General features: G+C 44.4%; 1 protein-coding gene across 9 annotated transcripts in view; it reads right to left on the bottom strand.

Moving 5' to 3' along the window:
- The window catches only part of usp54a (ubiquitin specific peptidase 54a), a 107,162-nt gene that overhangs the window by 27,297 nt on the left and 65,489 nt on the right, over nt 1-14,376 (bottom strand). For 8 of the 9 annotated variants that reach the window (XM_046358798.1, XM_046358802.1, XM_046358801.1 and 5 more), the window contains 2 exons: nt 8,754-8,846; nt 1,206-1,340 (listed from right to left, as the gene is read on the bottom strand). In XM_046358798.1, the coding sequence (XP_046214754.1) occupies nt 1,206-1,340; nt 8,754-8,846 (228 nt within the window). Of the gene's footprint in view, nt 1-1,205; nt 1,341-8,753; nt 8,847-9,299; nt 9,320-14,376 lie in introns of those variants that run through there. The other variant, XM_046358805.1, reaches the window with a different exon arrangement.

The following is a 14,376-nucleotide window of genomic DNA, read 5'->3' as shown; positions in this document are numbered from 1 at the left end:
AGAGAGGGTCTCCACGGGGAGGGTCCAGTGTACGGTTAGCATCTGCTCCGCACCCACCATCTCACTGCCTCCAGACTGCAGCCGCAGCCAAGCACCTCGAATAATACACATTCAAAAACCCACCCAAGTTGCAGTTTTTGTATGTTCCCGGTTGTCAGCAGAACACAAGGGCTGCTAAACAAGCAGAAGAGGGGGAGAGGGGAGAGAAGGAAGAGAGATGGAGAGGAGAGAACAAGCCCAGATAGAGATACAGGGTAAGGAACAGTCCTCTGGCTGGCTGCCCAATGCCGTTGCTTATAAGATTAGATGGTAAGGAGGAAATAAAATGATTCTTTACAATCATGCACCTCTGAGAGGGGAGAAGGAGGGACGGCGGCCAGCGGAGGAGAGCAGGCTCGTTGGTTTCTTTGTGGTAATTTAGAGACCAGGTGGACTTACTGTGGGTTCAGGAAAAGGCCCTGTACAGAACTCTGCACTACAGCTTCCCAAAGTGAAAAACACTTCCCAACCTTTCCTTTGATCTCCCAAAGAAAATAGTGACACTGTCAATGTTTTGTGAATGTTATGCTACTGCAAATGTCTGGTTTCAACATACAGCATTTAGCTATGAGATCCCTTTTAAAGGTTCAAGGTGGCCTAGCCAGTCTCCAGATCTCAACCCCATAGAAAATATTTGGAGGGAGTTGAAAGTCCATGTTGCCCAGCAACAGCCCCAAAACATCACTGCTCTAGAGGAGATCTGCATGGAAGAATGGGCCAAAATACGAGCAACAGTGTGTCAAAACCTTGTGAAGACTTACAGAAAACGTTTGACCTCTGTCATTGCCAACAAAGGGTATATAACAAAGTATTGAGATAAACTTTTGTTATTGACCAAATACTTATTTTCCACCATAATTTGCTAATAAATTCATTAAAAATCTACAATGTGATTTTCTGGATTTTCTTTTCTAATTTTGACTGTCATACTTGAAGTGTACCTATGATGGAAATTACAGGCCTCTCTCATTTTTTTAAGTGAGAGAACTTGCACAATTGGTGGCTGACTAAATACTTTTTTAACCCACTGTATATAAAAAAATAAGCAGGTGTGGAAGAATGAAGGGTAATGTATATGGGGGAGTGAGGGATAAGGTAAGTAAGTATGGAGGAATAAGGGAGGTGAGAGAGGAAGAGTGGAAGAGTGAGGGAGGGTTGTCTCTTACAAAGCACTCTGCAGCGTCGTCCATGATGCCCAGCTGGAAGCGCTGTTCGTCCTGGAAGGTCTTGGCCAGGGCGCTGCGGAGCGCGTCAGACGGCAACACCTTCTCACTGCTAAACTGGAATTGGGCAAAGATACTCTAGAAACAAAAAGAAACACAATAACACAGCAGGGTCAGTAACATTAACACTCTCTGGAGTAAAAGGAATCCCACAAAGAAATTATAGGACAACCTGGCCTGATGACTCCTTGCTGTCCCCAGTCCACCTGGTCGTGCTGCTGCTCCAGTTTCAACTGTTCTGCCTGTGGCTATGGAATCCTGACCTGTTCACTGGACGTGCTACCTGTCCCAGACTTGCTGTTTTCAACTGTCTCTGAATGATAGGCTATTAAAAGCCAACTGACATTTACTCCTGAGATGCTGACCTGTTGCAATCTCTACAACCACTGTGATTATTATTATCTGACCCTGCTGGTCATCTATGAAGATTTGAACATCTTGGCCATGTTCTGTTATAATCTCCACCCGGCACAGCCAAAAGAGGACTGGTAACCCCTCACGGCCTGGTTCCTCTCTAGGTTTCTTCCTAGGTTCTGGCCTTTCTAGGGAGTTTTTCCGAGCCACCGTGCTTCTACACCTGCATTGCTTCTGTTTGGGGTTTTAGGCTGGGTTTCTGTACAGCACTTTGTGACATCAGCTGATGTAAGGAGGGCTTCTTGAATAAATTTGATTGATTGATTGATAAATTCACAGGGTTCACATACAGTGCATACGTAAAGTATTCAGACCGCTTGACTTTTTCCACATTTTGTTACGTTCTAAGATTCATTAAATAAATAAAAATAATCAGCAATCTACACACAATACCCCATAATGAAAAAGCGAAAAACACGTTTTTAGTGCAAATGTATTCGATATAAAAAAAACAGAAATACCTTATTTACATAAGTATTCAGACCCTTTGCTATGAGACTCGAAGCTGAGCTCCGGTGCATCCATTTTACATTGATCGTCCTTGAGATTGTTCTACAACTTGAATGGAGTTCACCTGTGGTAAATTCAATTGATTCCACATGATTTGGAAAGGCACACCCCTGTCTATGTAAGGTCCCACAGTTGACATTGTATGTCTGAGCAAAAACAAGCCATGAGGTCGAAGGAATTGTCCATAGAGCTCCGAGACAGGATTGTGTCGATGCACAGATCTGGGGAAGGGTACGGAAAAATGTCTGCAGCATTGAAGGTCCCGAAGAACACAGTGGCCTCCATCATTCTTAAATGGGAGAAGTTTGGATTCACCAAGACTCTTCCGAGAGCTGGCCGCCCGGCCAAACTGAGCAATCGGGGGATGGTCACTCTGACAGAACTCCAGAGTTCCTCAGTGGAGATGGGAGAACCTTCCAGAAGGACAACCATCTCTGCAGCATTCCACCAATCAGGCCTTTATGGTAGAGTGCCTAGATGGAAGCAACTCCTCAGTAATTGGCACATGACAGCCCACTCGGAGTTTGTCAAAATGCACCCAAACGACTCTCAGACCATGAGAAACAAGATTCTCTGGTCTGATGAAACCAAGATTGAACTCTTTGGCCTGAATGCCAAGCGTCACGTCCGGTTGGAAACCTGGCACCATCCCTCCGGTGAAGCATGGTGGTGAAAGCATCATGCTGTGGACATGTTTTTCAGTGACAGGGACTGGGAGACGAGTCAGGATAGAGGGAAAGATGAACACAGCAAAGTACAGAGAGATCCATGATGACAACCTGCTCCAGAGCAATCAGTACCTCAGACTGGGGCGAAGGTTCACCTTCCAACAGGAAAACAACGAGGGAAAGGTGAACAGAGCAAAGTACAGAGAGATCCATGATGATGATGAGGTTCACCTTCCAACAGGACAACAACCCGAAGCACACAGCCAAAACAACACAGTAGTGGCTTCGGGACAAGTCTCTTAACGTCCTTGAATGGCCCAGCCAGAGCCTGGACTTGAACAGGATTGAACCAACATGACAGAGCATGAAAGGATCTGCAGAGAATAATGGGAGGAAGTCCCCAAATACAGGTGTGCCAATCTTGTAGCATCACCCAAGAAGACTCGAGGCTGTAAACACTGCCAAAGGTGCTTCGACAAAGTAAAGGGTCTGAATACTTGTGTAAATGTGATATCTTTATAAATTTGCAAAACTGTCTAAAAAACTGTTTTTGCTTTGTCATTGTGGGGTATTGTTGTTAGCAGATTGATGACGGTAAAAAAAACTATTTAACAAATTTTAGAAGAAGGCTGTAATGTAATAAAATGTGGAAAAAGTCAAGGGGTCTGAATACTTTCCAAATGCACTGTATTTTGACTGCAACCGGAAGCTGGCAAATATCCTTCACATCAAGTTAACACTCACTTCCTATAGTGTTTTATAAAGTCTTCATCCTTAGAATAAATATACTGTTGATTAGTGTATAGTCAATTCCATGGGAAAGTCAATCTGACCATCTACAATTAAAGTTCATTTCCGAATGAAACTACGTTCACATCTATCGTTAGGGTCTATAGGTTGGAGTTCAGGCTTTATTTGACCAGTTTAAGTAGGAAATTATATGCATTTTGTCCATTACAGAGTAGAATTCCAAGTCTCAAAAAAGGCTTTTCAGTCAAAAATATCTAATGGCCTTTAGAAGGGGCTCACGGAGCTTGTTTTTCCACTCACTGTTGTCCCCCAGTGTAAGTTATGAAGATGAAGTAATACAGACCAAATGAAGTGTCTTAAGTTATTTTGTGTGTTCTACAGTGTTATATAGATAGAAGGGGTGACTCTTACAGACAATGTAACATCCATAAAGTTTTTTAGGAACGTTTTTGTAAAACACCTTTTTTCGGATCATCTTGACATTTTTTCTGTTAAGGTTCTGTGCGCCCGAGTTAGAATACCTCATGATAAGATGTAGACCATACTATTTAGCAAAAGAGTTTATCTACAGTACCAGTCACATGACTGTAAGTCGCTTTGGATAAAAGCGTCTGCTAAATGGCATATATTATATTATTATTATAAAAGTTTGGACACACCTTCTCATTCAAGGGTTTTTCTTTATTTTCACTATTTTCTACATTGTAGAATAATATTAAAGACATCAAATCTATGAAATAAAACATATGGAATCATGTAGTGACCAAAAAAGTGTTAAACAAATTAAAATATTTTTTTTATTTGAGATACTTCAAAGTAGCTACCCTTGCCTTGATGACAGTTTTGCACACTCTTGGCATTCTCTCAACCAGCTTCATGAGGAAGTCACCTGGAATTAATTTCAATTAACAGGTGTGCTTTGTTAAAAGTTAATTTGTGGAATTTATTTCCTTCTTAATGCATTTGAGTCAATCAGTTGTGTTGTGACAAGGTATGGGTAAAAGACCAAGTCCGTATTATGGCAAGAACATCTCACATAAGCAAAGAGAAACAACATTCCATCATTACTTTAAGACATGAAGGTCAGTCAATGCAGAAAACTTCAAGAACTTTGAACGTTTCTTCAAGTGCAGTCGCCAAAACCATCAAGCACTACGAAGAAACTGGCTCTCATGAGAACCGCCACAGGAAAGGAAGACCCAGAGTTACCTCTGCTGCAGAGGATAAGTTCATTAGAGTTAACTGCACCTCAGATTGCAGCCCAAATAAATGCTCCACAGAGTTCATGGAACAGACACATCTCAACATCAACCGTTCAGAGACTGCGTGAATCAGGCCGCTTGAAAAAAAAACAGCTATTAGTACTGTTTGTACTGTTTGTACATCTTAAGAGGACTTACTCAAAATAAAGATAACTCAAGAAATCTGTCATTATTTTTGACGTTTTTGCCGAGATCTTAGTCGACAATTTTACATCTTAACTAAGATGTTTGATGCAAAATTTGTCAAGTGACAAAATGTGCATGAAAAAGTGTTGTTTCTCGTTGAATGACAACAAACAGAATCCCTACTGTTGACCAATCACAGACAAAGGGGCGTAGACTTTGGCTACTGATTTCGGCTTGCCTCGAGAAAGAAATGGCATGTACACGAACAGCCAGAAAAAAAACTTGTAGAATACCAAAACGAACAAAACATCCCAAAATGTAATCATAATATATGCACAAACTGTTCTGAACTGTTTCTGATGGGAAGCCTGCTGCCTCCTTAAAGGGATAATCCACCCCAAACCACAAATTCCTATTATTAACAGTGTTAAACAGTGCTAAATAACACTAATATGTAGAGAGAGAAAAATTGCAACAAATGTTTCATTTTGTCGTAAGAACAAGATTGGTAGAAACCTGTGATAATCGTTTTTGGAAATCTATTGCAGCTCAAGTCTACTACAGAACCCAACATGCAATATTCTCTCTCTCCCAGGTTCCTACAGGTTCCTACACGATTTCCTGATTTTCACAGGGCGGACCACTTAGAAGTTAAACCATGGGGGAATATTGTATTTTACCCACCGATAGAACATAGGCCTTCACCAAATTGACAGGAGTTTCATGATTTTTATTTCTGGGGGTGGATTATCCCTTTAACCCAAACACTTCATCACAGCCATAATGGAAAACATACGAGTTAACAGCCATAGGGGAAAGTATTATAGCTTTGTACTTCCCACTGTCACTGTACCGCCTCCGAGTATTCAGGTATTCACCAGGGCATGACACATTCAGGTGCAAGACATCCTTACGAATGGACTATTCTCATACCACAACCTAGACTTACTGAGAGAAGATGGCCCACTATAATGTCTTTCTCTTTCCTCAATCAAAAAACACCCTGAACAACGTGGGTGTTTATTGGGAAAGTGGACACAGACACATGCAGGCACACAGACACCCACAGGTGTGCATGCAGTTGTGCACGCACGCACACACACATACACACGTTTGCCCTGCCGCTGCACCTCAATTCATCTTGCTCAAGGAGGAGAGAGAGCGAGAGGAGAAGAGGTGGGTGAGGTAAGGGAGAGAGAACAGGAGCGGCAGAGAAAGAAGTGGGGAGAGGATAAATGATCATAGCCTAATAATTCTTCTCAAATTAAATGCCTGGCAGAAATGCCCTGTAATCGACCCCTCAAATGAGCCCTGGTGAATTCCGATAAGGCTGAAACACCAAGAGAGAGGGAGAGAAAGGGAGGAGAGAGGGAGACCAGAGGGAGGGAGAGAGAGGGAGATGGAGGAAAATGGAAAGGGGGCATACGGAGAGATGGAGAGAGCAGAGGGGGAGAGAGAACAGGAGAGAGGGGGGGTGGGGGAGATGGAGTGAAAGAGAGAGAGAAAGTACAGAGGGAGCAGCAGAAGTACACTTAAGCCTACAATGACTATGACTCACACTGAGGTACAGTAGACACAAGTGTGAAACCAGCTAACCGGTCACAGTCAAAAGGACCTAGTTAGCCAGTAGCTAAAAGGATGGCCTCATTGAACCCACAGGGCTCTTTCACTCTCCAAGTCCTGCCAGCTGGCCAGATTCAGCTGCTCTAAGCCCTGCCTGCCTGCCTGCCTGCCTGCCTGCCTGCCTGCCTGCCTGCCTGCCTGCCTGCCTGCCTGCCTGCCTGCCTGCCTGCCTGCCTGCCTGCCTGCCTGCCTGCCTGCCTGCCTGCCTGCCTGCCTGCCTGCCTGCCTGCCTGCCTGCCTGCCTGCCTGCCTGCCTGCCTGCCTGCCTGCCTGCCTGCCTGCCTGCCTGCCTGCCTGCCTGCCTGCCTGCCTGCCTGCCTGCCTGCCTGCCTGCCTGCCTGCCTGCCTGCCTGCCTGCCTGCCTGCCTGCCTGCCTGCCTGCCTGCCTGCCCTGCCTGCCTGCCTGCCTGCCTGCCTGCCTGCCTGCCTGCCTGCCTGCCTGCCTGCCTGCCTGCCTGCCTGCCTGCCTGCCTGCCTGCCTGCCTGCCTGCCTGCCTGCCTGCCTGCCACAGACCCACAAAGGAATCAAAAGGAATGCCTTCAAATGTCATCATCAAACCCCTCTGATGGCCCTGCAGCCCTAATGCATCGCAGATCACACCACTCAGATTCACAAGAGCTCATTAAATCTGCATTTGGGGGTAAAAAATCCCACACAGCTGAGTGTGTGAAGTGCCATCCTGCAGCCACTCAAAAGGCATTTACGCAGCCCGACTGTCACCTCGGGTATGTGTGAGTTTGAGACACCTCCTCATTAAGATCGAATCAGCGATCAAAACAGGGAAAAAAATAACTTCTGGCCCACAGGATGAGTCTTGTGGTGTAATGAAAGTAGAATAGAGGCAAAGCTAGTCTGGTTCTGCCAGCCAGACAAAGAAACAGACAATCGGACAGAGATTTGGAATGCCCAACAAAGAGCCCAGTACTGCGTAACATCTAAGTTAGATAGACCACACTCAGACAGAAATACACGGTCATGGTGAGATATATAGAGAATGGTCATTGGTCACAGTGAGAAGGAGATGGTCACGGACACGTTATAAGACAGCGAGACGGACCATCACGGTGAAACAGAGAGAGAACCATTGAGTCCGTCCCACTCCTCACAGACAGACAGACCGACAGAGACAAACGGACAGGGGAAAGCACAGGAGAGCCTCTCATTCCCAACTGAGATATTGAACGTTTGATGGAGAGTGCCAGTGGCATTCCTGCACATTAGATGGAATGTAATAATAAAACAAAGATCGATGAGAGAGGGGGGATTGGAGGGAGCAGCCATAATGAGAGAGAAAGGGGGAGAAAGAGGGAGTGTAAGGGAGATAGAGAGACAGAAAGAGAGGGGGGGGGGAGCTGGCTAAAGCCAATGATCTACATTCAGCAGTCTGTCCAGATCAAATCAAATTGTATTTGTCACATGCACCAAATACAACAGGTAGACCTTAGAGTGTAATGCTTACTTACAAGCCATTAACCAACAATGCAGTTTTAAGAAAATACCTCCCCAAAAAAGTAAGAGATAAGAATAACAAATGATTAAAGAGCAGCAGTAAGTAACAATAGCAGGGCAGTATAGCAGGGGGTACCGGTACAGAGTCAATGTGCGGGCCACCGGTGTCGAGGTAATTGAGGTAATATGTACATGTACCGGTAGGTAGAGTTATTAAAGTGACTATGCATAGATAATAACAGAGAGTAGCAGCAGCGTTCCAGAGGGGGAGGGGGCCATGCAAATAGTCTGGGTAGCCATTTGATTAGCTGTTCAGGAGTCTGACAGTCAGAGAGAGATCCATGGTACATAATCCATAACCAGTGGCCAGGCATCCAACCACTGCCTGTCCACACCAGGGTAGATTACTTACTTACTGACAATTCAGATGCTGAGATACACATGTTTACATTCAAAGACATGGTCCTCCATCTCTCTGGGGGCACTCAGCTAAATCCACAAAAGTCACTTGAGAAAAAAACCCTCCTAGATTTACTGTTAAAATAAACGCAACAGTCCAATATCAAAATAACCATCCTCTATCTGCATTCTTTGGAAGGCATTACCTGGAAAGGATTCGTGAATAAGTGAATCAACTCCTCCAACCCCAGGCCTGATCCTCTCTCCACCCACAAGTCTAGACTCTTACCTTCAGGGCACAGAAGATACACGAGTCCTCCATGCACTTGTGTGTGGTCAGCTGCCGGAAGCTCCGGCGAAAGATGTCCAGGTGCCACAGGACCTGTGGGAAACAAGAGCAGGAAGGAGTGAGACAAAACATGAAAATGCTCCTCAGGCCTGATTTCCTGATTTCTAAATGGAGTCTTGAGTTGTCTACTGAGTAAACAACAGAAAGGTGCTGTGTGCGGGACATTAGAAGGTTGGTAGAGTGTTTCCATCGAACCCCTGAGAGAGACAAAGCTGACAGTCAGATTGTCTCTGTGTCGCCTCCGCTGCTGCCTCAGATGGTCGACATCCCCGCAGTGCGTGTCTGATATAAAATGCAACGGGAGCATGTGACAAACATTTGCTCCGCTGCGTTGCCTGCGTTTGACTTTCCCATCTTCTAAGTGCTGGTGCTTCGCTCCAAAGGTCAAAGCTTTTCACAGATTCAAAACCCTTAGAGAGAGTAGGGACTGTCAATCTGTGGAAATCTAACTCTAAAAACCAGTGGAATTCCCTCGCTAACTCGTACCTGATGCTAAAGGATGTTCCTCCCTGGATTTGAGGTTAGTTACACAACCACAGTGGAGCCCACTGTTGTCCTGTCCAATCTCCCGTTGGCTCTGAGAGCCCCCCACTGCTGTACTGTCCCTAGCCCATCCAATAGGAACAAGAGCAGGTCCTCACCAATCAGATCCCTGATGCCCTCCCAGGCTCTTAATCCCCTCAGCATGGGAGGAATCCTGCACGCCTCACCGGGAGTTACGGGAAGAAGGAATAAAGACTGATGGGGGAGCGAGACAGACAGAGGGAGAAAGAGAAAGATAGTACGCGCTAGACCGCGGGATAACGGGACAGAAGGTGGAATAGAGAGAGAGCGAGAGTTGAGAGAGAAAGAGAGAATGTGTGTGTGTGTGTGTTTGGGTATATGTGTGTGAGAGACCCCCTCTGAAGCCTATCACTTTGAGGAATGTACGCTTGCCCAGGTCGAGCTGAGATGCGGGTTGTCAGTGGAACAAACGTGGCCCTGGCAGTTTCCTGTCGGTAGGCTCCATGGCATACCATCTCCCATCTGGCACCCTGCCTGGGTACCCCCAAAGGGACACCTGTCTAGTGTACCCCCACCTGTCTAGTGTCTACCCCGACCCCACAGTGCCCATGTCATGGTCCTGCTGCCAGGCTGCCACACGTCACTGAGCAGAATCATAGAGGCCTGTCAGTCTCTGTTAACCTAACACCCCTAACCTTCCTTTTTCTATCTCTCTGTTCCCCCTGTCTCAGACACTACCACCTTCACATTTTTCACACCAATCATGATCCACCCTAAATGATCACCCAATACTGTACAGTACAGCTGTGCTATCTTAATTCGATCCTTCTGTTGTCACAGATAATAAAATAATAAAAAAGGTTTATTAAATCAGTAATTTCCACTTTAAAATGTCAGACTTGATTTATCCAAACTAAAAATGGATCAGCCCCTCGAAAAATGTCCATTAATTATAATCCACATAATAATTTGCCATTCTTGTTGCTGCAGACTTATTTTCCTGCTGTGAGAAACTGGTCAGATTATAATAGTACATCTGTACGTCAAACATGGCTTCAATCAATTGAAACACCAATCATGATGGAACCAAGTGTCACTCTATACTGTACGCCAATACATTTCTGCAGCGATGTAAACAGCTATCAAACTTCCCCCTAAGTATTCAACCTAAAACATTGCTTCAATTCATTTAAACTCAAACAACATTAGGGGGTAAATAGTGAGTGTGGTCAGGCATGAGTAATACCTCAGTGAGCAGCAAGCCTGGAGCATCTGTTGGCCTCCAGCAGAGCCAGGCATTACAGCACTAGTGCCCAGCGGAGCGGGTTAATAGCAATCAACAGCATTGAGCATGACAGGCCTCCAAAGGTCAATATAGCTGACCTCCGGTGACCTCCTCTAACAGTTTCTGCAAGGCAAGAGACTCCTCCAGGACAGTGTGAGCCAATACCGCTTCTTAACGCTGCATACTTCCTCAGGCGTGAATATACAATCTGTCCAAGTGCGTGATAAAACACTATCATGGTCACTACATTTGAAAGGACTTTAGCTTATTACAGCTGGTATAAGTTGGTTGCCTGAAGCAGTAGGAACAAAAAGCACTGAGGCGGTTTAAGGACCATGTTGTGACACTGCTGACTGAGATACAAGAAGTACAAGAACTGTGAGGTTGAACTATACAACTAATAGATGTTCCTTGATTAACATTTACCAACATCAATCATATCAATTATTATTATTATTATTATTCATTTTTTTACACTGCTGCTACTCTCTGTTCATTATCTATGCATAAGTGCTGTTGACGTACAGATGTACTGTTATAATTTGACCAGTTTCTCACAGCAGGAAAATAAGTCTGCAGTAACAAGAAATGCAAATGATTATGTGGATTATAATTAATGGGCATTTTTGTAGGGGTTGATCCATTTTTAGTTTGGATAAATCAAGTCTGATATTTTAAAATGGAAATTAGTGATTTAAGAAGCCTTTTTTATTTTTTATTATCTGTGACAACAGAAGGATCAAATTAAGATAGCACAGCTGTACTGTACAGTATTGGGTGATCATTTAGGGTGGATCATGATTTGGTGTGAAAAACGTGAAGGTGGTAGTGCCTGAGACAGGGGGAACAGAGAGATAGAAAAACGAAGGTTAGGGGTGTTAGGTTAACAGAGACTGACAGGCCTCTATGATTCTACCGGTACCGAGTCAATGCGCGGGGTACAGGTTAGTCAAGGTAATTGAGGTAATATGTAAATGTAGGTAGGGGTAAAGTGACTCTCGTTATTGTTATTTTATTGTGTTACTTTTTTAAACTTGAGTTTATTTAGTATATATTTACTTAAAACTGCACTGTTGGTTAGGGCTTGTAAGTAATAATTTCACATGTTGTATTCGGCACGTGATAAAATAAAATTAGATTTGAAATGCATTAATTTCTAGATGTAAAAATGCAATGTGTCAAATACAATGATTTAAGTGGCCCAAATGTTTTGTTGTATAGGCCTATAAATTCAGAATGATAACTAGGTAAAATTCTCAAAATGGAAACCTTCCAGAGCTTTGTCACTACGGACAGCAAAACATCGTTTTGTTAGTACAGCCTTCCCTTGACTAGGCTATCAGCAAGATTTGGGCCGGAGGCTGTGGGGTTGGAAACGCTCACGTTGAGATCAAAACATCCCAAAGAGAGTGATGAGAGATGAGTTCTATCCTGAGAAGTATCTTAAGATGAGAGGTTGCTGGTAATGCCCCATAAGACAGCCATAAGGAGGCTGTCAGCCACACGCACACATTAACATCTCCCAGATCTTAACAAGTCCTGACTGGACCTCTCCTCCAGGTTTCATAACCGGACAATACACCAGACCATCTGCACTGCAGCAGCTTCACAGAAACGCAAAGGAATACCTCAACACCTGGATGAGACCAAAAATGTAACTTTCAGTTTCACCTGGACTCAAAGAGCTGTGAGTTGGGGTCAAATGCCAGGTGAAACCATATGTAACATCGTGTGCCCGTCAGTCTGACAAAAAGTATGCCAGAACATTCCATCTATGCACCAAACAATCTGAACATCAGCAACAGATAAACTAAGTGTGTGATACCACAGGCCTTCAGTTATTTTTCTGAAGTATGTAATCGGAGACATTGGGAATTTCCTCTCATCCATTCCAGAATCGTTGGAATGTATATTCCGTTTATTTACGAGACCCCTGCTGTGTTGCCACTCTGTGTGACCCTGTCCCTGATAATGCCTTCAATCTGTCAGCCATCACTTGTGATAAAAGTGTTTCAGGGAACTGATCCAGGAACGAGAAGCATAAAAAGTGGGAAAATCCGACTGGAAGAGATGCAAATCGATGATATAACAAAGAGAGCAATATTCCAGCTTTAATGCTGCCATGACGACAGCACTTAAAGCAGGATTAGCAGATTACACTTAAGCAGAGAAAGGGAGGTGGCAGTGGAGGGGGAAAACAGACAACTTCTAACCCCAACAACACAAACATATGGAGAGAGACACACGCATGCATGCACTTCCCAAACACACAGCAAACCCACATCCCTACATTATTAAACTGAGTGTTTCATCTTTACTTCCAGGGGCAGTCTAAATCAACATCTCTAACCTCTCCTCCACATGGAAAAAGCTACTGTAGCTAGCCCTCCATCCAGCCTGCCTCGGTGCAGCTTGTACGGCACTATGCAACCAATCACACCCCAAAGACCCAACAACACTGATTGGTTTACTCACCCAATCAGAGAAGGGTGAGCATCACAATACCCAGGGAACCGCCTCATTCCAAGGCTACCCCTCAGACAAGACTTAGGAAAGAACATGTGGCATGACCGATTTCATTCCGAAGGTGGAGGCGTGACTGCAAAACCTTTTTAGGCCATGATGAATAGCTCCCCGCCTTCATGAGCAGTGGCCGGTATGGTATCAGTGTCTGTGTGCAAGTAGTATGTGTTACTGCAGTTCTTTTACAAGGGCTAAATTAGAATAACAGAAAATATAGCTTTTGAGTCTATATTGCATGGAGAGAGAATGGGATCATATGTGCATAATGTGCAATCAGCACAATTCCTGGTTTGTGTTTGTCTTCCTGTCCTATGCCCCCTACCAGGGGGCAATATGTTGCTTGTTCTCCCACTGCGGAGTGCAGATCCAGACCATGGCATTCTTCCGACGCACACAGACTATTCTTCCCAGGTTTGTGAACCCTTCTCTCTTTGTGGTGGTCTGTTCGTCTTAGAGACAGATGTCCAGGATGGAAACACTGTCCAGTCCACAACTGTACTAAACAAAGCAGAGAGCAGAAAAGGAAGGTACCTCTCCATATGGGATTGGTAGGAGGCAGTGGAGGCTCCTCAGAGGAGGAAGGGGAGGACCACAAATTAAAATTGTGAAATATATATTTTTTTAAATATAACTCTACTAAAAATATTGATGTCACCAAATAATTGATTAAAACACACTGTTTTGCAATTAATGTCTACAGTAGACTCGACAGCACTCTGTAGGGTAGCACCATTGTAGCCAGAGGACAGCTAGTTTGCATCCTCCTCTGGTTACATTAACTTCAATACAAAACCTAGGAGGCTCATGGTTTTCACACCCCTTCTACAGAATTACACAGTAATGACAACTTCTGGAGGACATTCTCGGCAAGCTATAAGAGCTCTTGCAGCATGGGTTTACTAATGCGTAAGTTCTATTAGCTATGTTGACTATGACATTAGCTATTATGGTGACGATGTAGGCTGTGTAGCGGTTAGCGGTTATGATATGAAGGTTTGGCTTGAAAAGGTTATTTCGCCTGGTCACAGACAGCTGATGTGTTGTGCACTGAAGTCCACAAGTGAAGGGAAAAGGTGAGATAGGAGAGCACGTAGATGCAAGAAGGAATTACTACGAGCAAAGTGATCATGCTGTTTGTATGTGGTTGCTATGAAAGTGTACTGTGTTTGCGGGTGATCAGCTGTGTATTCATTCAGCCGATTCTGTTGAAAAACATTTCTGAAACGGAAACAAACGGAACAAAATGGGGAT

This window comes from Oncorhynchus gorbuscha, linkage group LG08, assembly GCF_021184085.1.
Source record: "Oncorhynchus gorbuscha isolate QuinsamMale2020 ecotype Even-year linkage group LG08, OgorEven_v1.0, whole genome shotgun sequence".
In the NCBI taxonomy this organism is placed as follows: Eukaryota; Metazoa; Chordata; class Actinopteri; order Salmoniformes; family Salmonidae; genus Oncorhynchus; species Oncorhynchus gorbuscha.
This window is presented reverse-complemented; position numbering and strand designations above follow the sequence as displayed.